The sequence below is a fragment of the Barbatula barbatula genome (assembly GCF_947034865.1).
Source record: "Barbatula barbatula genome assembly, chromosome: 11".
In the NCBI taxonomy this organism is placed as follows: domain Eukaryota; kingdom Metazoa; phylum Chordata; class Actinopteri; order Cypriniformes; family Nemacheilidae; genus Barbatula; species Barbatula barbatula.
The window spans coordinates 809568-835523 of NC_136774.1; the positions used below are offsets into that span (position 1 = coordinate 809568).

A 25956-nucleotide genomic window follows, 5' to 3' on the forward strand; every position below is an offset into this window, starting at 1 on the left:
GAGAGAGAGAGAGAGAGAGAAGTGGGAGAGATGATGATGATGATGATGATGATGGCGGAGGAAGACCAACGCTGAACGCGGCTTCGTGTCATCGCGTTCACACGCCAGATTAGAAATATTAACATTGACACAGATAGAGTCGACTGATCCAGACATGGGGAACGAGGCGAGCATGGAGGGCGGTGAAGGAGGGCCCGTGGTTTCAGCACCGCCGGGCTCTGGACAGCTCCTGAAGCCCGTCAATGGCGCAGCGGCCGGGGCGGGAAAAGCCCTCGAACCCACCGCACCACCCACGAACAGGTACGAACACGCACTCGGGTCTCTGTCACGCGCTCCGGGAGGTTTTTCTGCACGCACGCGTTTGCTTTGCTTCGTTTTGCGGATCTGTGAGTGACATTTACGATTCACAACAAGCGCTCGTGCGGGTGCGTTTGACGGAGGAGGGTGCGCGGCGTCTCTCTGCTCGGCGTCTCTCTGCTCGGCGTCTCTCCGCACGGAGTCTCTCTGCTCGGCGTCTCTCCGCGTCTCTCTGCTCGGCATCCTTGAGAGTCATGCGAAGATCAGAGAGATGGACACACCTGAGATACATGACCGATAAACGGAAGAGAGAGAGAGAGAGAGAGAGGATTGAGTGATGCGTTCAGTGCTGTTTCCTTAATGAGCGCAGCTTCAATATTTCACTGCTGAATATTTGGCGACGATATTCACACACATGTTTTCTAAAGGCAGATTTGACCTGATGAAGGATTCTTGATGGATGTGTGTGTGTGTGTGAGTCACGAGCTCTCTGATGATGCGCATTCACACGCACACGAGCTCCGCTTCTTTCTGCAAATGGCTTCTGCGTGTGATGTGATGTGATGGAGCTTTTGCGTGGAGAATTGATAGCACTGCATTACACGCACAGCAGCTCGTGTTTACATCTCAACCCTGAGCTGATGTGCTGCCTATAAACATTCAACACTTACACGACATGCTCGTGTTTGTCTTTCCGTCGAAGGGAAAACGTTCGTTTATTTGCAATTGACCGCGTTTGAGTGACACCGAGTCCATTTCATTCATTCTGGATCGAGGGCTCAATGCTTCTCACTGTCATTCTTAAACGCCACACGTTTATAAAACTGCTGCAGTTCTTGTCATTTATTCAGATATCGTGGTAATAAACCGCACATGCCTGTGTCCCAAAAACAAGCTGTTATTACAATATTATTCTAAATGATTCACATTTATATGAAAGCTTTGAAATAGCTTTTGAGAGATGTATCTTCATTGTGAGTTTTTCTAAAGGTTTGCTATGTCACATCATAGGACACGTGTGCGGTTTATTTGTCAACTATCTATTTGCTTTGGTGAAAGAGTTGAATGTGTAGACTGATATTGTGAGCTTTATGCAGAATAAATGATCTTCTGAAGCATGGAAATAAGAAATGAGGACTAAATATCAGCATTGACGGTGTGTAGCACGTTTGAAATGTCTTTCCATTACATGGGAACTCAGACATCTTAACTCAGAGCCGTGGCTCAAGGAAACATCATTTGAAGATTATGTCATTGATAGGTATTTAATCCCATTTGTAAGCAATACATGAAGTTTTCTCTTAGAGATGACAGTTTGACACGACTGAGAGTCATTACCGGTGTGATGTTTGTGAGGTTGACTGAACCTGTGAATGTGTTTGTGTGTGTGTTGTTCTTATTCTCTTTTCTAACGAATAATGTCACCAGCCCACAGACAAAAGTCTCTTTCTAGTGCGTACCTGGCTTTCTGAACCTGTCATCTGGGTTGGAATATACAGAATGCTGTACTACACTTGTAGAATAATGATTTTACAGTCCACGCATTGTGTTAAAAATATGTTGGGTTACTCTTGATTTTAAGGTGGCCGGGTTACAGTGACCAGCATGTACTTTCCATATGGTTAGATACGCTTTAGGGTAGTTTGCTTGGAATCGCACACACTGTTTGGTCATAACTATAGTAAGCACGTGTATATCAAGAAGTGCTACTGCACGTAAAGGAACTTATTACAATGTGTGCGCTAGGGCGACGGCGTCTGTTGTGATTCGGTTGATTTCATTGTTTATCTGTTTCTTATTGGCTGAAGTTTGCTGTGTATGAGTCACATTGTTGATAAGCAGCAGTTGCTACTGAAGACCGAATCCTCGCCAAGAGCGTCTCACAGACACTCCCCTGCTCAGCACTTCAGCTGCTAGTCTCTTTCTGCACCGAGAGAAATTCATCATCTGGAAAGAGACTGTGTGTTAATGTGAAGGACTTCCAGTGCTGTGTTGTGCTGCTGTGCAGGAATATTCAGCACTAGAGCCTCAACCTCGCACCCCCGAAGACTATCACCTGCGCTGTTTATTCTCGCTGACTGTAAGAACCAGATGCCACGCTCAGCTAGCTTTACAATGCTATTAGCATGCTACATACAAACATCCTATGGGATTTTCCATGCTAGCATATGACTTCACACCAACCTGGCATCACGCTTCTGACAGGTGTTAATTAAAACCATAAAATCTTCATTGTAAATGACATAGAGTCTTAAAGAAGGCATGGTGCCCTCGTTGTGTCCAGGACGGGAAGGGATTCGCTCTGGATGAGATCTGGCATCCTCTCTTTGATGTTGACAGAAGCTCTTTCATATATTGACATTAAACAGACAAGACGGAGATGCCAAACTGTTCAGCTGCGCAAAGTTTGGCGATCATCTGCGATTGATAGATTTCACATCTGATAGAGATGCGTACACACGTTTTCTGAACGTTATATGTTCGTTCTATGAATTTGAGAAATAATCGTAAAATCACATTTAGGACGCTTTCTACGCAACATTTTATAAATGAGGCCCAAGGAGTGTTGAAGGGATTTGCTCCAGGTGAGATCTGGCAGCGTCCAGGACACAAGGGCTTACCTGGGCAAGCAAACAAAGATGGCACACTGGCATTCCGGCCGCCATTCATAGCTCTGGTTTTGCTCCTGGGCTGTACAAGACACCAGTGTGCATGCAGGTTACAGTCTCCCAAAGAAAAACCACAGTCTGCATTTAACAAAAGTGGGGATGAAGCTTGATTTTCATAAGGTTTGGTTCATGACCAACACAGTCTGGCTGAGGGGGCTCTAGCTTGTCACACCATGATGGTCTGTGTAACTTTTAAAGCTGCACACAATGACCGGTGATGAAATGGTGAGGCTTTAACCAGTCCTTGTGTTGACACTGGTTACACTGGTTGAGCCTGGATATGATTATTTGTCCCTCTTTTTCAGCAAAAGACAACACCTGATGAGCGTTACCACTGACTTCAGCCTTTAACCCAGTCATTTAAACAACCTGTTCTGTGCAGATTGACTCTGGGCTCGTGAAGGTTTCATTCACTCATTGACATGCGTATGTGTGATTCATAGAATGAACGTACGCACAGAAAACGAGTGCACATCTCTATCAGATGTGAAATCTATAAATCACAAATGATGGTGAAATCTCCGCCTTTTAATGATGTCAAATTAATGTCATTGATATATGAAAGAGCGTCTGTCAATGTCCAGATCCTTTACGAGCGGCAGGAATGACTTATATTTCCAAAGACCTGCAGCGCTCGCAGAATCAAAAGTGCATACGTCAGCTCAGACCCTGATGTGGCACTAAGCACTTTTTCACGTCAAAGAGCGTTTCTATCAATATGAGCGTTGCCGTGGAGGCCCCCAGACAAGGATCGTCCACGAGGAGCATTCAAAGTTTTTGGGTTGTAAAAACTATTGATAATTCAAAGAGATTTGCACAGGACAGTAATTGAACTGCCGTACTGTTCCTCTAGTACTCATTTCAAATGGACAGATGTGACCCAAGAAGACTGGATGAGCTAATTTACTTTCACTTTCCTCCGTATCACACCGGTTCAAAGTGGCTTCAGATGCGGATGTAGGATGGAAAAAAATGCAAGTTTTGTAATGAATTACTTACCCTCAAGTCCACAACCTCAGGACCTCTGTTCATCTTCAGAACACAACATTTTACATTTTCAGGAAAAAATTTTATATTGTATATTTTTGTAGTTTTGTGAATATGAAGTTAATGTTAATTTTTACTGGTACAAAACTAAGCCCGTTTCCTGCAACTCTCATGTGTGCTGGCACCTACAGAAATGACAACACCAATTTCATGTTGCATATTCTAAACCAACAACAATTTCTCATGTATCTTGTGTACAATGATCCATGCATTCAGACGGATAAACATCATTTACGCAGTGAAGATCTAACTTGATGGAATTTGTTTTTCTGATGCTTATGTCACATAAGTGAATAAGCACCGCTGCCCCTTGCAATGGCTGTTGGACCGACACACTGAACACACCAACCGAATGCATGTAGTCTTTTTTAAGATTTATGTTTACAAGTCTACTTTTCATTAGTGTGGAACTTCAAGGTTTATATTTCCTGTGTGCTTTCAGGTAAATTACGGAAAAACCAAATCTCTTCATTTATTGATTCTTTTATTTTCACGAGATTATTAAAGACTGCTTCTGGAAAAATCAATCACTTAACACTTTAATCGAATAAACACCTTCACTAAAGAGCATTCAGAACCGAATCAAAATGCTTTACAGATACTGCTACATAACTACACTCTCTTCTACATATGAATACTACAATGATCAAACTTTCACGAAACATACTAAAGATTCACAAGTCAAAACTTCCTCTTTTGTCCAAAATCAACAACTATTAACATGAACACATCCACTCTTTCGGCTGACCTCTTTGCTCCTGATGTTGGTGGTTAGACAGGGACATCACCACCACTTAACAAACAATAAGACTTTAAACATGTCATGGATTTTCAGGTTCTGTAAACATTCTGTATTGACCAAGGTAGCAAATGTTATCCAGCTGTCGTGAAGCCCTGGCTATGACTTTCTTTATTATCATGTATTATAATTTTTTGTGATCACCAAACAGAACGAAAAGAAAAAGCCAGGACAGAGATGATGCTGCATCTGCCTCTGCACAACGTGATCTGAAAATCCAATACATAAATGAAAGCTTAAACGCTAACATCTGCTAACCAATTAGCGTTGTAATCTGCTAATTTCAAAGATAACAAATTGCATCGAGGACTTGTGGTCATCTGTGTTAATACCACCATAGTTATTTTCTTCTGCGTGCAATGGCAAGAACCATAATTCAATCCACCGACTAACTACGGAGATTAGACCTTCTATGGAATTCCGTAAACGCTGCGCCCTGTATCGTTATCATGCTCTCATTTTCTTCTCGTCTTTCTTCAGGTTGGCTGGAGGGGGACGTCCTCCATCAAGCCCTATGCAAGGAAGCGGAAACCCATACACGAAGGTCATCCAGGATGGACCCAGACAGTTCCAGGCTTCACCTATACATCAGTCTCAAATTAAAGTTTCATCAGGGGGTATGGGAGCCAATCAAAGCCCCGGACAACACGCCTCCAGACGCAACCTTCAGGTGGACTTCAGCAGTAGTGCCGGACGAACAGGCCGCTCGCCAACTGTGTCTCCTGACCGAGCTAGTGCGCCAACCTCACCCTACTCAGTACCTCAGATAGCACCTATGCCCAGCAGTAAACTGTGTCCAATCTGCAACACTGCAGAGCTTGCGAGTGTCCACGGCTCTCCAAACTCCAACAAGTGTACTCAGTGTCACACTACAGTGTGCAATCAGTGCGGATTCAACCCCAACCCACACCTCACCGGAGTAAGAACCCTATTACCCTGAAATATGTTCAAATCATCTTTTAGTTGATATGTTTATGTCATTTGTGAACCCTTCATAGTCATAGTTTTGTTCTGTTTTGCATTTATAGCAATGTGCTTGTTGGCTTTGATGTGATCATGTCCTTTGGGTTAATGCAGTGGTTTTCTGGGGCCTCATTTATAAAACGTGTGTATGCACAGATGCAAAAATACACGGAAACGTTCATATTCAATAAAAACTATCTTTGACCTGGAAAAGTGCTTAGCTGAGCAGGTCTGAGCAGACGTTATGAACTTTAGCTCTGCGAGCGCTGCAGGTCTTTGGAAATATAAGTAATTCCTGTCGCTCGTAAAGGATTTCGACATTGACAGACGCTCTTTCATATATCAATGACTTTAATTTGACATCATTAAAAGGTGGAGATTTCACCATCATTTGTGATTTATAGATCGTTTTTTTAATCACACATAAGCACTTTGAGCACTTTATCGTAAAATCTAATTTAAGGCACCTGATCATGCCCTCCCTTTAAACCTATGAAAAAATCTGTCTTTCTGTATAGCTTGCCTCATCAAGCAATACTGACACAACGTCTGGCAGCACGAAGAATCCACTTTTCTGCATTCATACGTGATTTTGTGCATTGTGCGACACAAACCGTATACACACGCATAATTGAAATGTTGTCTCTCAATGTGTTACCACAGCTGTATTTTATTTTTAGAAAGAACGATATACTGGCGAGAACACGTGCTCACCCTGCGCTCTGCCTGGGTGCTGATGTCACAGTGGCACTATAATATTACATAGGCACATCAAAGTGACGTCTGTGGTTTTTAAAGTGCCTTTAAAGTGCTCAAGAACAATTACACAACAATTCTTGAAAGATGTTGGCTTGTTAACCTCATGTCTTGGCCTTGTTGATGAGTGTGTGGTCATTTCTCTGGTTACAGTCACATAATTTATATAATATGCGGTTTAGTAAAAACTGTAAATTCATTCGTATGCCAGAAACATGTATAAAGCAGTTTACATATTATTTTGCTACTAGATTCCTTATTATACCTTGGGTTATTTTTTTATTATATGTCTGTCCACCCAAATCAGTGTTTAAAACACTTAAGAGTTTTCCATCTGTAGTGACATGAAGATCTTTCTGCCTCTGACCACTGACAGAATAAAAAGGGAAGAAAAGGTCTACAGAGCAATGATAGAATTCTGTCAAAGGCAATTATAATCTGCAACCTGACTTGAGATCTATGTGACTCAGATTCCACCCACTATCACTCAACAGTATCCATCATAACACCATTTTTTCTTTTAAGAGATGTACGCTGATGTCAATACATTGTAAGTTATGTTTTATTATCATGGTCTCATCTCTCATCTACACCCATCCACACTTCTATATACAGCTTTATACAATTAACGGTGTATGGTACATATTTTGGAAAGAGGAACCATTTTACTATCCTGTAGTATACGTGTAATCATTTAGATTTAGTAGAACTGTGCACAGTTGATGTTTTACATTTATTCATTTATCCAAAGCGACTTACAAGTAGTTTTATACAGTGGCACATTACTGCAGAGCAATCAGGGGTAAGGTGTCTTGCTCAAGGGCCCTTCTGTCATGACCTGCTGGCATTGAGATTAGAACCGGCAACCTTCTGATCACAAACCCAACACTCTAGCCATTAGGCCAGCTGACCCCAGACAAGATGTAGGGTACTCAAATGATCACCAGTCAGTCTTTATGCATCCACCCGAAAGATTTCATGTGTTTTAGAGTGATGCACTAATGTGTGTGTTCTCTATCAGGTCAAGGAGTGGCTCTGTCTAAACTGCCAGATGCAGAGAGCTTTGGGAATTGACATGACTACACCACGATCCAAAAGTCAACAGCAGATACATTCCCCCTCTCATCAACAGAAGCCTGACGCCATACCCAAGACCCATCTGTCAGCTCAACCTACACCACAGCTACAATCCCAAATGCAGACACAGCCGAAAATTCAGCCCCAGACTCAGACTCAGGCCTCCTCTGAGATCCAGAGACAGATTGATCTCACTGGTCCTCACCAGACTGGACTTCATAGTCACCAGGCACAGAAAGAAGCGGTACAAGCAGGTCTCCAGTCAGGGCCCAAGGATCCCCAGAGGCAGCGCGGGGAGGGATTTGGACCAAAAAATCCAGAAAGTGGGATCCAAATGCGAAAACCTCCTCATCCAGGAGCAGTGCCTTTACCTGGCTTAGTTAAGGCTCAGTCACAGTCGGACCTGGGGTGGGGATCTCCTGTGCGCTACGGAGGTCAACCTGAAAGGACCCGAAGTGCTGGAAGCTCCCCAGCCCGCCAGCCACCGTCCCAAGAAGCTCCTCCTCAGGATGGCCTAACTAAGCTCTTTGGTTTTGGGGCATCTCTCCTAAACCAGGCAAGCACGCTGATTTCTGTTGATCCTCTCTCTGGATCCTCGCAACAGCCGTCAACTGTCCGCAACCAGAGTGCTCAGGGCTCCAAGGTGATCTTTAGTGACGCTAATGCTGGAGCCAGTGCGGGGCCCCCTGACACTACCAAAACAGACCCGGGAGGTGTTGTGCTACCTAAAGGTCCTCAGTCCACCCTGCAGCAACAGTCACCAGTGTACCATCAAAAATGGACAAAACAACAGCAGTTACCAACACACCCTCACACGACAGCATCACAAAAGCAGATGCCACCACTGAAGCAGCCCCAGCAAGATAGACAGAAGCCAGACATCACCTGTCCACTGTGCAAAACTGCATTTAATGTTGGGACAACAGAACCGCCCAACTACAGGCCCTGCACCCAGTGTCATACACAGGTGTGCAATCTTTGTGGTTTTAACCCCACACCTCATCTGCTGGAGGTAAGACATTCTATTAAACCAGTTCTTGTTTTTATCTGTCTAAGCAATTCACATTTATTGCCTATTTATAAATGTACAACATCCCAACTGCATCATAATAATCAATCAAATTATCATAATATGCCTGTAGTGATAAAAAACAAATAAAGTTAGGCTTTTACGTGTTGGCTTTATAGGGGTCCTATTATATCTCTTTTATCATTTAGTTGGTGTATGTTGATCTGCAAAGTTACAACGGTCCACTGAAATGAGTGGTATTCTCTTTAACTGGGGATATACGATGACCAGGAAGTACAAAACTAAACTAACAACAGAATAAATTACATATATAATAAAACAAATAACAATTATATAAAAAATAATTTGTTAGCAGTAATGTGCTTTTTCTATCCTGGTTTTTCACTTTTCTTGATAGACTTCACAGTCTTGTAATCCTGTGCTTGCATCCCTCTACTACATGCGTGAATCAGTGGATAGGAATAAAGAGCCAGTGATGTTAAAGTAGGCGTCACTCTTCTTCTGCACAGGCAGTCTTTTGTTGCACAATGACGTCACATTAAGTAAAATAAATTGTTATGGCCGTTTGGTCTCAATAAAAGCTTTTTTGACTAATAAGGCCGTTTTGGTTCTGTGGATGTTTTAAGTGTAGAATGACCTTTTATATGTCAATAGATCAAGAACACTTTGGTATAAAATGAGCTCCAAGTTTAAATGAATTTGTGCTTTCTCTTAATTTAATTAAGGCATAATGTTAAATGCTTTGTAAGTAGCTTTGAATAAAAACATCTGCTAATCATCCCTGTTCCATGTTTTGCAGAAGAAAGAATGGCTCTGCCTTAACTGTCAGACTCAGAGACTGATGTCTGGTGGGCTTGACCCTCTTCCTGTTCCACATTCATCTCCCAACCGCCAACCAGTTGGCTCATCCAAACCGCAGCAACGCTCCAGTCAGCAACAGCAAGGGCCTAAAGCAATGACGACACAGCAGAAACCTCCAGTTTCTCAACAGAGTGGTTCCACAGCCCCCATTGCTAAACCAGGAACTGATATAAAAACTTCAAAGCTTTCTCCAGCAACAGCAACTCATACTTCCATCAAGACTACATTTATTGGTGAAGATCAGAGGAAGGAAACTGCACCCAATTTGGAAAAAGAGTCTGACTTTTACAGTAAACCAAGTGAGAGGAAAAAAATGACAGAGCCAATTCAGACTCCTGTTAAAGATGACAAAAAAGAGTTACAGAGATCCAAATACTATGAGGTAAGCTACTGGTGATAGACCATTAGAAAGCATTTGGCAAATTATGATTTTGGAAAACTCCTGAAATGTTTGTTAAAATGTTAATCCTAACGATTGTAAGACTTATACGATTGTATAAATCTAAAAAAATAGCTTTCTGCAACACGGTACACAACACACAGTATATTTCTTGCTCCTTGCACAGTCTAAACTAAAGGAATTTGAAGGGAGAGCATACAGTTAATAATTTTAGATTCACTTGCACTTCCTTTAGTTGCTAAAGGCAGGAACAGACAAATTCAAATTTAAGACAAACAATTAAGCAAGTTCATGATGTCATGTTCTTTGGCTTCTTCTGCATTAATGTAACCTTTTTGTCTCCAGGAAACCAGCAAGACAAACAGCACCAATGATCTATCACGGAGCCCGCAGAGTTTGAGTGATACAGGTTATTCCTCTGATGGAATCTCCAGTTCACAAAGTGAGATCACTGGTCTTATCCAAGAAGAAGAGCTGAAGCTGAATGAGAGAGGTGTCACTGGGCACCATACTCCACCAAGCCCATCTGAGTTCCTTAAGCTGGAGAGCTCCATGCGGCCCCTTCTAGAGTCCAAATTGTCATCTGAAGGTGAAAGGATAAATGACAACAAGCGAGAAAAGGATCATATCAGAAAGCACCGCTCTCGCTCAATATCAATTAGTCCAGAGGAATACGACTCTGATGAGGACCTTGAAGGCATTATGGAGGAAGAAGAAGAGCCACCTGACTGGGAAACCAAACAAGAACTTAGATCCATTTCTGCTTTAGGGGGTAACAGTGGCCACAAGAAAAGAATCTTAGAATCAGAAGAGATGACTGATGAGGAATTCATGAGGAGGCAAATAATGGAGATGAGTGCAGATGAAGAGAATGAGGATGAGCTTGAAGAAGAGGAAGACAACGATGATGAAGGCTATAGCTACAAAAAGCCAAAAAAGACACAAAATCACACCAGTGACTCAGGAAAAGAGAAGCACCGTCTCACATATCACTCTAGTAGCTTTGAAGAGGACAGCAAAACTACAAGTGATGTATACAAAGGATCTGCTGAAGAGGACCACATGGCCTCTCAAGGAGGCTTACGCAGATTCAAAACCATAGAACTCAACAACTCCAACAGCTATAGTCGAGACATAGAATTAAACAATGACAATGACCTAAGTCTGGACAGAGAGCCTGAGCTAGAAATGGAAAGCCTCACTGGCTCTCCAGAAGAACGTTCTAGAGGGGAATATTCCTCCCCCCTTCCACCAACCACCTCTAGCTACAGCTCAGGGATATCCCCTACATCAATATCCTCAATGGAAGATGACAGTGATAGTAGTCCAAGTCGCAGACAGCGGCTGGAGGAGGCAAAGCAGCAGAGGAAGGCCAGGCATCGCTCCCATGGACCACTCCTGCCCACCATTGAGGATTCTTCTGAGGAAGATGAACTGAGAGAGGAAGAAGAACTACTGAGAGAGCAGGAAAATATGAGAGAAGTTGAGCAGCAGAGAATAAGAAGCACCGCACGCAAAACAAAGCGTGACAAAGAGGAGCTCAGAGCACAAAGGCGCAGAGAGCGTTCCAAAACGCCGCCCAGCAATCTCTCCCCCATTGAGGACGCTTCTCCGACAGAGGAGCTGAGACAGGCAGCAGAGATGGAGGAACTTCACCGGTCCTCCTGCTCAGAATATTCTCCTTCAGCTGATTCAGATGGTGAGGGCTATGAAATGCCATCAAAGCTATATAAATCTGGCAGCGAGTACAACCTACCAACATTTATGTCACTTTACTCTCCTACTGAAAAACCACAGACCACTTCTTCTTCTACTACTATAACTACTACTTCTAGTGGCAAACAATTGAAAAGCGCAGAGGAAGTGTACGAAGAAATGATGAGGAAAGCTGAGATGCTGCAGAAACAACAGAAGCAGCAGCCATGCTCAGGCCAGCAGTACAGCACAAGCTCCTATCAAGAGTCTGACATTAGAAACAGACAGGAATATGAGGACGAATATGATTATGCTGATCAGGATGATATCGCTTATGTGAATGAGGATACAGTGGACATCTGTGAAGAGATACGCCAAACTTCACAGAACATTTCAAAGCAGCTTGATGACCAAATAGAAATGGATGACTCCTTCTCAGAAAAGCAATTGCTGGATACAGGCTCAGCCTTTGCCAAGTTGCTGGAACAAAGCAATGCTTTATTGACTCCTGGCACAAGCCCCACCCAGCTCTCAGCACCAGTATCGTTTTCTGAAACAGGGACAGGCGGACGCCTACCTGATGTCAGAGTAACTCAACATTTCTCTAAAGATGTTACCAAAGACAGACTTCGAAATCAAGCCGGTAAAAATGGCATTACACCAACAGTTGCTGCCACCACTATTGCTGCTTATGGAGTGTATGCCAGGGATGCAGTCACCGTCTCTCACACTAGTGCCAGTCAAACAGTGTCCACGACCCAACCTAATTTATACGGTCAGCAAACAGGAAACACTACCATGACAACCAGTAGCGTTGCAAATGTGTCTCACAAAATAGCTGCAATCACTCAGGCTTACAATCAAAACGCTGTAAAAACAGTGGCAATCAGCAAAGGAGTACAAATGAGGGACAGTTCAACATCCTCAGAATCAGGAACAGCTTTCATTAGAGATTATATGTATCATGAAAGGAGTCCGCCTCTTTCTCCCACTTCCTCTCCTAAACAAAGTCCATCACAATCCCCCTATAAGAGAACATCAGAGTTTTCAACTCAAACTGTTAGTCCTTTAATGTTAGCTTCTGCTGGAAATGCTTTTCATACCTCTCCAGTTATGACACAAAGCACTCAGACGCAAAAAAATGTACCGTGCCTCTTTCAGAAATCCTCTCAAAATAGCACTTTTGTCATGAGAACACAAGAGTTTGAGCCGACTAACTCACAAAAGCCTGTTAGAGTTAACACAGCTACATCTCCTTTGTCTTCACCGACCAGGTTTAGCTGCCAATCAACATTTGATGACTACTCACCTCCCGACAGCCCTCCTGATGTTGCACCACACCAACAATCACCTCATCAGAGTTTCTATAGGAGCTATAAGCCTTCTAAAGTTAATGTGGGAACAAGCATGGTGACCACTGCTAGCATGTACACACATGGTTCGTTGTCCATGGACAACATATCGCTTTGTCACATTTCCACAGTTCCTGGTACCTCAAGAATCGAGCACGGACAGAGGTTTCATAGTGGGAGTGTTGTAGATCTAAGAACTGCCATGAAGCCAACACCATTCATCATGACCGACCAAGGAATGGATTTGACTTCATTGTCCACAGAATCGCAAAATTATTCTGGCAGTATTGAAGGAAGCCCCATCCGTCAATCAACAACAATTCAGCCCTTAATAATGAACCTGAACACACAGGAGCAGCTGCATGTTGTTACCTCAACAGCAACAACCGTTAGTGTAACAGTGGCTGCTTCTATGTTCATGCCCCAGCCTCAGCAGCCTGTGCTGTACTGTGATCCTCTCGAAAACCGAGTCGATCTGGGGAAAGGTATGGCACCCGTAGTTTGCCTTGCTCTAAATAAATCTCCCCCAACCGATCCATCTATACCGAAGATTGATGAAAAGCTGGAAGAGCTGAGTGTCCAGCAACAGCAGTTACTCAAACAACAGCAGAAACTTCAGCAGCAACAACAAATTCTCGAAGAGCAGCTTCAGCAGCACCATTCTCTTCAACAACAACAAGCTGTCTCCTTTGGAAAGCTGGACTCATCCAGTCGACTACCTTTGCTCAAAAAGGACATGGTTGTTACTCAGACAAGCACTGCCACAGAGGTTAATGTCATCTCTCCGGCTATGACATCTGATATTTATAGCCAGTTTTATCAGCAAGAGACAGGTATCGTGAATTTAACAAATATCAAGCCTCATACCATGATGGTTCAGATGGGTGGTAATGCACAAGGATCTACTGTTACACAGCTCATCAAATCAGAGGACAACCAAGACGTGATGGATCTGTCAGGACAAATAAAATCTGAAAATCAAGCCACTTGTTGTGACATGGTTTATAACCTGCCTTTTGGTGGCAGCTGTGTGGGGGTTCCATTCTCTCAAAAACCAGTCATAGATGAGACTACTAAGCAACCCTCAATGACACAACCACAGCTCTATCAGCAACCTGATTTGTATCAAGATGGACAGACATACCAAAACTGTGCAATTAAATCATATACACTGCCATTCCCCAGACGCATTCAGCCATCAATGTCTGAAACGAACCTCGCAGAGGCAGGTTTGTTATCATATTCAGCAAAGCTTGATCCCCATTATCAGTCCTCTGGAGAACTATATACAGACACAGTGAAGGATGGATATGAAGGAGGATACAGTGAGATTGGGCTTCAGTATGGCTCCTACACAGATCTTCGTCAGGGCGATGTTGGAGCTCTACCCTTTAGAAGGTACAGCTCCCTGACTAACATCAGCTCAGATTCTGGATATTTCCCAGGGGACTGGGCAGAGTCTAATCTCGCCCAGTACAGTGCTACAACTGCCAGGGAGATAAGTCGCATGTGCGCCGCCCTTAACTCTATGGATAGATATAGCAGCAACCCAGACATTCTTCAACTGGCTACTGGGAGATATAGTGGTCCCCCTTTTAAAGTTAATTTGCTGCAAGGTCCCAGGCATAGCTTAAAGTACAGTTCAGATGGAAAGCCACTTTGCCACAGTCAAACTCTAACTGACCTAATTAATGCAAGACAAGCCAGTCTTCGAGCTATGTATCCATCTGCTATCAGATCCGTTGATGGTATGATCTATTCAACTATAAACACACCCATTGCATCCACGGTCCCAATTACTACACAACCTGCTTCTGTGCTACAGCCTTTAATAAGGGGGGTATACAGACCATACGCTGCACAAAATATGACCCCAGTACCTCTGGCAAGCCTTACTAGATTGCCAGTAGCTCCAAGGACAGGGCAACAACCTTTCAAATACCCTACACCTAATCTTGTTTCTGTTACAACTGCAAAAGTGACTGAGACCATGGCTATAACAACAGCCCAAGACACACCGTTGTTCCTTGGCAGGTCTTCAGTAAGCTTTTCAGTAGCCGAGATAGCAGCACCAACACAACCCTCCTTGGTGTCTGCTTGTTCTACCACATCAGCACCTGTTTTAACGCAAATGGTCGTGCCAGTGAGACACACTGACATGCCAATAAATCTATCTCTGTCCAAGACCGCTGCCCAGTCTCAAATACAATACCAGCAACCCCAAGTGACACCATCCACTCATTCCTCTCTCCCAGTACACGGTCAGTCAAAAACTGACCAACCATCCCTGTCAAGTCAAAGGGGTCAATCTAACACCACTGTTCCTGGAAGTTTCATCCCAAATCAAGAAAAAGAATCAGAAGAAAGACTGCATCAACAGCAGGAACAGCTTTTGCAGCTAGAGAGAGAGAGGGTAGAGATGGAAAAGATGCGGCAGCTACGGCTTCAGGATGAGCTTGAGCGGGAGCGTGGCGAGTTGCAAAGAGATAGAGAAAAAGAGCAGATATTAGTTCAACGGGAAATCCAAGAATTACAGACTATAAAGCAACAGGTTTTGAAGCAGCAGCAAGCTGAAAGGTCAAGTCAGTTAATCTTGCAGAGAGAGCAGCTAGCTCAACAAAAAAAGCAGCTTGACCAGATACAATCTTTGCAACAACAGCTACAGCAGCAACTAGAGGAACAAAAAAGACAGAAGTCTGCAGCAAATACCCCGCACCTCAGTAGCAAAGCTAGCAAAATGAATCAGCCACAGGAATTAGTCCCGGATGTGCTATATAATGACGTTAAGGTTTTTCTAAGATCTGCATCAGAAATGTGCTTAAGGAATAGTGAAGAGCAGGCAGAAAATCGGTCTATGCGAAAACAAAGATCCATGCCTCGTTTACAGGATGGAAATGAGGGAGAAGTGACAATGTTTCCCTTGCGCCAACGTCTTGTGAACAGTAGCGTGCAAACAGATGATGAAGATGGCGAGGAGAGGTACCTGGTGTCCAGAAGGCGACGAACTAGGCGCAGTGTGGATTGCAGTGTTCAGACAGATGATGACGAAGACAAGGCAGAATGGGAGCAGCCGGTTAGACGCAGGCGCTCTCGTTATTCTAGACATGTGGGTGAATCTGGTGTAGACCATAAATCTGAAATGCCTCCATTCTCTACTCCACCTGCCAAGGCTACATCATCCAGCATTGCCGTCCAGACCATCCGAGACTGCTCTTGCCAAACAGAGACAGATCAACTTGCTCGAGTATCCCCAAGTATACATGTCACTTTGCCAGACCCCAACAGGGTTGAAATTGTCCACTACATTTCTGGTCCTGAGAGGACACAAAAGGGTCAAAGCTTAGCTTGTCAAACTGACCTTGAGACTCAGCCCCAAAGCGTTGTTGCTCCGCAGATAAGTGTTGCTACCACTGTCTGCCCCACAAGTGTCCAGTTAGTTGGTTCTGCAGATCAACTCTCTCCCAGCCATCAGAGTGTTATGATGTTAGCGAGACGGAGACCTGATCCTTTGGAGTTTGGCTACCAACAGCACCTGCATAATGAGTCCTTGTCCAGCTTGATCCGGCAACAACCCAAATCTCCACAGGTGCTGTATTCCCCTGTTTCTCCACTTTCCTCTCCACAACATACAATAGAAACATCATTCTCTTCTACTGAGAGGCTGAATAAAGCCCATGTCACCCCGCAGAAGAAGTCGAGTATTGGCGAGTCGCTTCAGAGACATCAGGCCCTTCCCAGGCCAATGAAGAATATCCAGAGGTCCATGTCAGACCCCAAGCCCCTGAGTCCTACCACAGATGAAAACACCAAGGCTAGGATTTCCTTTTATCAACAGCAAGCTCTTCAGAGTCAGGTATGGCTAATGTCTTCCTTGCTTACGAAGGTATAATGTAATTACTTCTTTGTTAGATAATCTCTGCTAATGTAATTTAGTTTTAGAATGTTTTAAAAACTCACCTTTTACTGCTTCTTGTATTCTTAATTGAGTTAAATATTTGCTATCAGTTGAATTACGGTCAACTTCTGAGACACCCTTTGGCCTGATTATGACAAACATGGTCATTGCATCAATGACAACATTGTCTTGCTTTTTATATTGCATATACTTAAGACTAGGGCTTGGCGATAAAACGATAACTATATGAATTAAAGAAACACCTTTGTGAATAACGATATATATTTTAAATTTGATACTGTAAACTTAACATGTATGTACACATGACATTTTGTTGCATAACAATCCATGCGCAGTCACAGAACTGACATTTTTTACATTCTGCACTTGCAACCTGCAAGTTTGGATTTTGCTTTCACAGAGAGATCAATAATCATGCTACAGTGTTCATTATATGACTGCGCAGACGCGTCCAGGCAGCCCAACACACATTCACTATTTAACAGCATTTATATCTCCATCACAGACATTGCAGTTATTCATCATCATCACGAAAGTGTATTTGTAACGAGCAAGGCGGGACGAGAGCCGTGAGGGAACGGCGCGAGGACGTTGACGCGAATGATAATGAGTGTCAGCTGCACGTGGCACCGGTCTCACAAAGGACGAGCCACAGGAGTGTACAGCGAGAGAGGACTAGGCCTGGACTTTACGTTATCCAATGTAGCAAAGTTCTATGTAAGGAAGGAGGCGAAACCGGCAAACGTAAAACAGACTTTTAATATAACAAATAAACAACAAACCGAAAGTAAAATGCCAACAGCTCCCTCACGGTCTACTGCCGGCCACACAAACATAATAAAACATAACATAAAGTCCAGGCCTGTCCTCTCTTGTCGTACACCCCTATCGCTCGTCCTTTTATGCTTTCGGAGCTCCTCCGTGAGAGATGCGAGACCGGTGCAACGCACAGCTGACACTTTTTATAACTCGCGTCACCGGCCTCGGCCGTTCCCTCACAGCTCTCGTCCCACCTTGCTTGTTACAGTATTATTAGCATGCATTTTAAGGTTGTGCCTCAAGCGATTTGAAACACATTGGCTAATGTTACAGTAAGTATAGTTAACAGTGGATGTGAATCAGTATTAGCATTAGCTTTTAAACCTGATGCTGTCTCTGTTATAATAACTTAATTTTTTTTATTTACTTTATTACCAAAACACTTCACTAGAATACACTTAAAATAGGGAGAATGTGACTAATTCAGTGGTAAAATTCAACCCAACATTATATCATTTGTGGATTTTCACCTGTATCGCCCAGCCCTAGGTAAGACAAAATATATTTTTATCAAAAAATGATCACACCTTTATGTCTGTTATGCTAATATGTGACCTTGTGTTGTTCTCTGTGTTTCACGCTTCTGGCTCTTTTACTCTTGGATACTGTGTCTCAATAGTTGGCAGCTCTGCAGCAGAGCTCCCTCCTAAGGAAAGTGAAGAGGACTTTGCCCAGCCCTCCACCAGAGGAGACACTGACTATGGTTGCCCCTAACCTGTCCCAAATGTTTATGCCCTCTTTGTCCTCCTTCAAGGGTGGTTCTCGCTTAGCTGCAAAGACCAGTCTTTTGAAGGACCTAACTCATGAGCTGAAGGCTGTAGAGCAAGAATCCTCAAAACTACGCAAACAACAGGCTGAGTTAGAGGAGGAGGAAAAAGAAATTGATGCCAAGCTTAGATACTTGGAACTAGGTATTACACAGAGAAAAGAAACGTTAGTGAAGGAGAGAGAAAGGAGGGAGCTAACATATCTCCGCTGCATGGGTGACTCACGAGACTATATGTCAGACTCTGAACTCAACAACCTACGTCTGACATCTGCAGCCACATCATTTGAGGGCAATGGGCTACTGACCAGACCCAGCACAGCACCAGTGAGCCAGTTTACTTGTGAGCTAAACACTGCTGCCCAGTTTCCCCCCACATCGTCCTTCATGTCGTATCAGTATCCACAAAGCCTGATAACAGCTCCGACCCCACAGGCCTCTACATTGCCGAGCACAGGTTTCAATCAACCTCCCTATCCATCAGTCACCCAAGCCCAAGCTCTCCCACAGCCCACCCCATTGCAGACGTATCCAACCCTGTCATATCAGGTCCCAGGGACCTTTCCTTGCCAGGGCTTTCCACTGAGCCAACCCCCATATCCGACGGACACCTCAGTCCCATCTCTAACACAGCCAAGCCATCTAGGGTTCCAACCTACCTTACCACCTACTGGTGGAACTACTTATCCAACCCACAGTGCACCGTACCCGAGCCAGGCTCCTCCATACCCGGTCGGTCAAACAAGCAATTACCAGCCACAGGCGGACACTCTCACTTTTCAGCAAAAGCCCCGTCAGACATCACTTGCTGACCTTGAACACAAGATGCCCATTAATTATGAGGTTGTGAGTAACCCTGCATTAACGATCACTGCCCAGGACACAAGTTACAGTCAGTCTGGTTTGGGTCCACCCTATGGCCAATACAGCACAGCTGTGGCAAGCACTTACGGTCCCTACTCGTCATCTGTTTCAAATACTTACAGTGGGTCATTAACAACTTCAACATCCTCCGTTTATGCACCGTACACAACAACTTCCTCCAGTGGTTATGGGCAGTACACAACAACTACTGCAAATACATATGGATATACAGTAACCACAGCCAGTCCTTTTGGGCAGTACAACACCATTGTTACCAACACGTACGGGCAGGCACCAATGTCGGACCATATGCATTCAGTGGACAGCCCTTCTATGTATTCCAGTGAAGGCTTGTATGGATCTTCGAGCCTAGAGCAGAATGTGTCAAGGAACTATGTTATGATTGACGACATATGCGAGCTGACTAAAGAGGGCATGGGCACTGCTCCAGACTCACATCGCAGCGAGGGTCATGGGCGCTATGGGACCGATGGACTTCACACTCGAGGGGGGAGCTCATGTAGCAGACCAGAGGATGAACGTGATGCAGATCTGTACGACCAACACCACGGCAGGGGTAAGAGCACCGGCAGCTACCAAGCACAAGGGACAAATCTGCATAGCCGGGTAGTGGGCAGCAGTAGCATGGGTGGGGGATCATCATATTACTATGATGACTACAGACACTCAGCACCTACACGGGCAGCCTACAGGCACAAGAGTCTGTGGCCTCCAGCTGTCATGCCTTCCAGGAGGAGCAAACATCGTAAACAAAGCACCGAGCAGAAGATATCTAAGTTTTCGCCAATTGAGGAGGTTCATGATGTAGAGGCAGATCTGGCCTCCTACACCATGAGCACCTCTGCGACCAGTGGTTATGGCTCAGGTTCCCATTACCATAAGCTTGAGGATGACATCTATGGGCTACGAAGTATATACGATACACCATGGGGCAACTATAGCGACGATCGACTTTATGGTTATGGCAGGTCCCGTTCAGCTGGTTGTGGCATGGACAAAATCTCGTCCTGTGAGAGGGGCTACAGCAGCAGATCATATGAGGGAGGCTGTAGAGATCAGTCATACCCCGGACACTACGGCCACAGCACGAACCCCTCATTGCACTCTCAGTATTCAGAAAAGGAGGGCTCCCACCTCATGACGAAGCTCATGGGTGCTGGGAGGGCTTTGAACTATCCGTCAAATTCATATGGTTCAAGTCACTCTCTACCTGATGTGCAGGAACATTTTCGAGACTTGCCCCGGACATATGTCTACGCACGAGATGATATGTATATAATTGACGATATGCATTGTGCTGTTTCTGACAGCGAAGGTAATTGGGAGCTGAATGCCAGTGTCAGTGCCCACTTTATACATCCCCCACCCACCCAGAAAAAGAGAGTGAATAGCAGAAGTAAAGAAGTGAAAATCAAGTGCATGCTCATGTTTTGTCAACAGGCAACTTGCGGCTCTCGACAAACTGACTGTCAGTGCTCTGCTCAGTTGCAAAAACTGCATGAGTTTTTGTGTATTCTCCTTATTTTTTCCCTATTCTTGTTCCCTTTCAAAGCACTTCATTCAATAGTTTTGACTTCCAAACCTTTTAATAGGCTGCATCTCTTATTTCAGCTAAATCTTTGAGTTCTCTGTGTAAATGTGGTACATGTTGTTCTTTACGTAGTCGCTATCTTTGTTCTTTTTCTTTTGCATGGCCTCAGTGTGCAATCTTACTGTGGCATCGGACTTGGAAATTGATTGTGATCTGCTTTTGTTTTTTTAAAGCGTACCATCTTGGTCAAGAAGAGACGGACTGGTTTGAGAAGCCCCGTGATGTTCGTGGTTCCCGTCATTATGGCAGCAATGGTCATTCCTCGAGGCGTGGCCATGTCAAGCACACATACCACGACTACGACGAGCCCCCAGAAGATCTTTGGCCCCAAAGTGATTATGGCCATAGCCGCCAGATTTCTTCTCGAGAGCACCGCCACCAAGGAAGCGGAAGTTCTGGTAGGCACTCCTCACGCCACTCAGATGAGCCTCGTTCCTCTCGATCGTCACGCTCCTCAAAGGACCCATCCATACGGCATGACTCCCGCTCCTTGTCGTCTTCGGGGAGGAGGGGAGAGTCTCGTTCTCAGGGCTACCACTCCTCAGATTACTCCTGTGATCCCTCAGGCCAACACCATAGCTCCCGTTCTGGCAAACAGTCCTCCCACCAACAGGGGTCCTCAAGTAGAAAGCAACAGGACCACCTCTCATCTTCCAGGCAGCCAGGATCTCTTGGGCCTACGCAGAAGGGTTCAGGTGGACCTTCAAGTAGGCAGCCAAGCAGCTCCCAATCAGCCATTGATGGACAGCAGGGTCAGCGCTCACAGCAAGCGCAGACATCGGCCACCAGGCCAGGGCTGCAGACATCTGTCACAGGTTCAGCACAACCCCAGCTAGTACAAGCTCAGCAACTGCAATCCAAACCTGCCCAGGCTGGCCCAATGGCTCGGCAACCCACCTCAGCTGCTCAGGCAACTCCCGCTGCAGTGAGTAAATCTTTTCGCCCCGATTCCCACCTCCTAGTCCTTTCTTCTAGATTTCCTTTTAAATTGCTTTGGCTTTTTACTTTGTAGTGCATCTCGGGAAACTATGAAGTTAACCACAGTAAGATATGTATAATTAATGGTGATTAACCATATCTATCTTCTACACTTTACCTGATGCGGCAGAATCAATGATAGCGACAACTAAATACACTCGTCCAGCGGGTGATCAGCAGATCGTATATTAACTCTAAGAAATATCACCTTCCTGGCCTGGGAAAAGAACTCTTACTGTAACACAGTACCACTTCAGTCTTATAACGAAATCAAGCAGTTTCAAGTGAAGTTAAGATGTGATCAATAAACACAGAAACAACTCTAGGCATACCAATTGGGGTTTATTGACTACGTAAAGGGGAAACAAACCAACTAACTAAACAATGATGAACATGAAGACAAAACACACATGAACATAAAGGCAGTAAAGCATGAAAGTAATAGACAAAGTCAAAGTAGCAGTATTACATCAGCAATTCACATCTGCATAAACCATCAAGGACAATCTCCTTATTAAAGGGGCAAACCTTACGCGCAGCTATTTATAAATAGATCAGATACTTGCATTGGCTTTTAGATGTGCTGGGACAAGTTCTGGTTTGCGCTGATGGAAGTCCTGATGCGTTTAAAGCGAGCGGTGAGTCCGTTGGATTCTCCCTGAGAACCGGATTGGCTGACGAAGGAAGAGCGAACTTAGCCGAAACAAACTGCCGGAAAAGGGCTGTCTCCAGGGAGGAGACAGTTCTCGAGATATTGAAGGAACAGCAATGAGCGCATTTTCTTCCGTGCACCGATGTTTTAACCCTGAGGGCGTAACGCCCCTCCAGAGTGGGTGATCCAATGTAATGAGCTGATTTTTGAGCGGGAAACATGTTCCTTTGTCCGGCTCAATAGATCATTTGCATTTATGGTCGCCTGGAAGTTTTGGCGTGTAATATTCTTAGATGAAGATAAAATGAGTATGGTATACATACTCATTTTAGGGGAAAATTTATATATAAAGCATGATAGGGTTATTGGAACATTGACCCATAATTTGTACAAGAACACAATTATGAGCCTAGTTACAGTGTAACACCTATGCCTTTGATATTATGGTTAGGCTAGCATACCATGGGAACAAACATAAACGGTAGAGATACAATTATTTACACTTTAAGCCTTTCTGTGGCGAAAAGGGGAGAAAGAGACATTCTTTGGTAGAATTTGAATCTCTCTCTGTTCCTGGTGCCACATGGCTTTTGTCACCTTAGGACACATTCGGGACCCCCCCAAGAATGCCTTTGAAGCTCGGGGAGAGTGTCGGTATGTGCCCTTATCAAACCTGAAAGGTGATAACAGACATTTTACGATCCCAGGTGTTGACCTTTTGGTCCGACCCGACTCTACAACTTACCGTTTTAAATGAAAACGTTTCATAAAAATAATTGTATGTTTCAAAGTAAACTGTTGAAACTCTTTGTTTTTTCTAATACATGTACTTGTAGATATATGACATACTGAGACATTCAGTGATTTGTAAGATTTGTGATCAATGCAGCTGATCAGGTTGCTTCCCTGATGGTGAAAATATTAAATCAGCTATTAAATGTTGAGCAATTAGTTAAGCCTTAAATTAAAAATCTCACCCCAAAATTAAAAATCTGTCAACATTTACTCACCATCAAGTTGTTCCAAACCTGTATACATGTCTTTGTTTTGTTGAACACAAAGAAAGACATTTGGAAGAATGTTAGCAATCGATATTTCTTGGCCACCACTTACTATCATAGTAGATAAAAATGTAATTGTAGTCAAAGGTGCCCCAGGACTGTTTGCTTTCTTAATTTCTCAAAACATCTTATTTAGTACGACAGATCAACAAAACAAATCACATATTCAACTATGGAAGTCAATGATGCCTCAGAACTCCTGGTTACTGACATTCTTCCAAATATCTTTCTTCTTCAACCGAACAAAGAATCATATACAGGTTTGGAACAACTAGAGGGTCAGTCAATTATGACAGAATTGTATTTTTGGGTGAACTGTCCCTTTAAGTCAAGAAAAACCTTAGATATAGGGTTAATGGAAACCTTAATACAAAATGGGTTGCAAGAAATCTAAGTTCACTTCAGGAACCCTTAAGGCTGTTAATAAGTATTTACCCTTAACTGCTAAAGAGCTCCCTTGAGTTCTATTCTAAAGTAATGAAGCTCATTTGCAGAGATAAACAAATACATGCGATTATTGAAAAAATAGCAGATTTTGAGTGTTTTTTCTCTATACGTATTTATCTCAAATAATAGATGTAGCATTGTTAGGGTCATCTTTATTCATGTACTGCACCTTAAATGTTTTAAGTTAGTGATCTGTTATAGTCAATGGTATGACCTGTATGTTTTATATATCGCAACAATGGCAATGGCTTCTCTATTACAGAGTTTTGACAGAAACACGTCGATTGCTAAGTACAAACATTTAGGTAAGGGTGATGTTTAAGAAATTGTTTGTTGCAACGCTCTTAAAGAGGGTTTTTTTTACCTTAGGGATATGTTTCCCCTCGCTTTAGGGCTTTCTGCTCCTATTCCTTGATTTGACCTATTCTCATCAAAGCCATCTATTCAAATGAAACCTTTATCTTCTCTGAGGTATCAGAGGAGCAGCTGATGTATTCCTCTCTTTTAGCTACAGCAACTTACCTGAAACCTTAGCGCTATTCTTTTTATTGAGTCCTGACCCGAACTGAACATATAAGAGGCAATGTCTCTCTTTTGTTGTTGTTGTCAACAGATGAAGCCAGAGCCTGTCACTGCTATTGGAGCAAAAGCAACTCCGATTCAGCCTGCCAAAGCAAACCAGCCGCCTCTCACGGGAATCGGTAACTGTGTTCACAATATCACACCTCCACCATCATCTACTGACATCAGCTTGATAGTACTGAGTGCCCGAAGTCAAAGTCTTGATATCAAACTTTATTGAGTTCATGACAGCTCCAGAGACTAGTGTTTTACTCACAAGTAAATAATAATAAAATTCCTGAGAATGAGTATGTCTGTAACTCATAATCCTCGTGATGGTTTAGGCTCTAAAGCAGCATCACGGCCCGGTGGAATCGGCAGCGCGGCTGCGGGTCAGCCGGGTGTGGAGGGAGACAGCGTGCTGTCTAAGATTTTGCCTGGAGGAGCTGCAGAGCAGGCTGGCAAACTAGGAGACGGTAAACTGAGAACATAAAGAACTGGGACTGCAGCTTACATATTGCAAACCTATTTAGTCACAGATTCAGTTTATACTGCTACAGTATACTGTATATACGGTATACTGCAAAATGAGTTCCTGAGCAAATGTCTTTCGGTGTTGTTGACAGTGTTCTTTTATTATTACAGCCATCAGTGGATTTGGCAAGAAGTTCAGCTCGCTGTGGTGAGGAAGAGTGAAGTGGAGGTGTGTTCAGCTGTTCAATGCTTCCGTCACACGGGTTTACTCTCAATCTCTCTAAACTGTATGTGTTGTTTCATTGTTTCAGGGTGTCTAAAAGAATCTGAGGACATTGAAAGGCTTTGCACCGGAAAAACCTATGAAGTTTTTCTTTCATGTTTCAATTTAAAGAGAAGACACTTCACGAAAGAGAGGGAAAGAAGCAATCTGGTTCTTCTGGTGAGAACATTAGCATTTGATTTCACATGAAATGTTCCTTTGCAAAAGCAGATGACTCAAACATTTTCAAAAAAATCATGTTTTTGCATTCAATTCTAATTCTAATAGACAGATTGGGTTTGTCAAGTGGAGGAGTTTAAGTATCTCGGGGTCTTGTTCACGAGTGAGGGAAGGATGGAACGGGATTGACAGACAGATCGGTGCAGCTTCTGCAGTAATGCGGTCGATGTACCGGTCCGTCGTGGTGAAGAAAGAGCTGAGCCGCAAGGCGAAGCTCTCAATTTACCGGTCAATCTACGTTCCTACTCTCACCTATGGTCATGAGCTTTGGGTCATGACCGAAAGGACAAGATCCCGGATACAGGCGGCTGAAATGAGCTTCCTCCGCAGGGTGGCTGGGCGATCCCTTAGAGATAGG

The 25956-nt window shown here is 43.8% G+C and overlaps 1 protein-coding gene across 1 annotated transcript; it reads left to right on the forward strand.

Moving 5' to 3' along the window:
* On the forward strand, positions 1-25308 carry bsna (bassoon presynaptic cytomatrix protein a; the record flags this gene model as incomplete). Its single annotated transcript, XM_079467101.1, has 10 exons — positions 1-300; positions 5293-5731; positions 7553-8620; positions 9438-9881; positions 10245-16799; positions 18301-20647; positions 21097-21848; positions 24675-24762; positions 24967-25098; positions 25268-25308. Exons 1-10 carry the CDS (start codon positions 155-157, stop codon positions 25306-25308), a joined length of 12012 nt encoding a protein of 4003 aa, XP_079323227.1. The 5' UTR covers positions 1-154.
* Between the last annotated feature and the right edge of the window lie 648 nt (positions 25309-25956).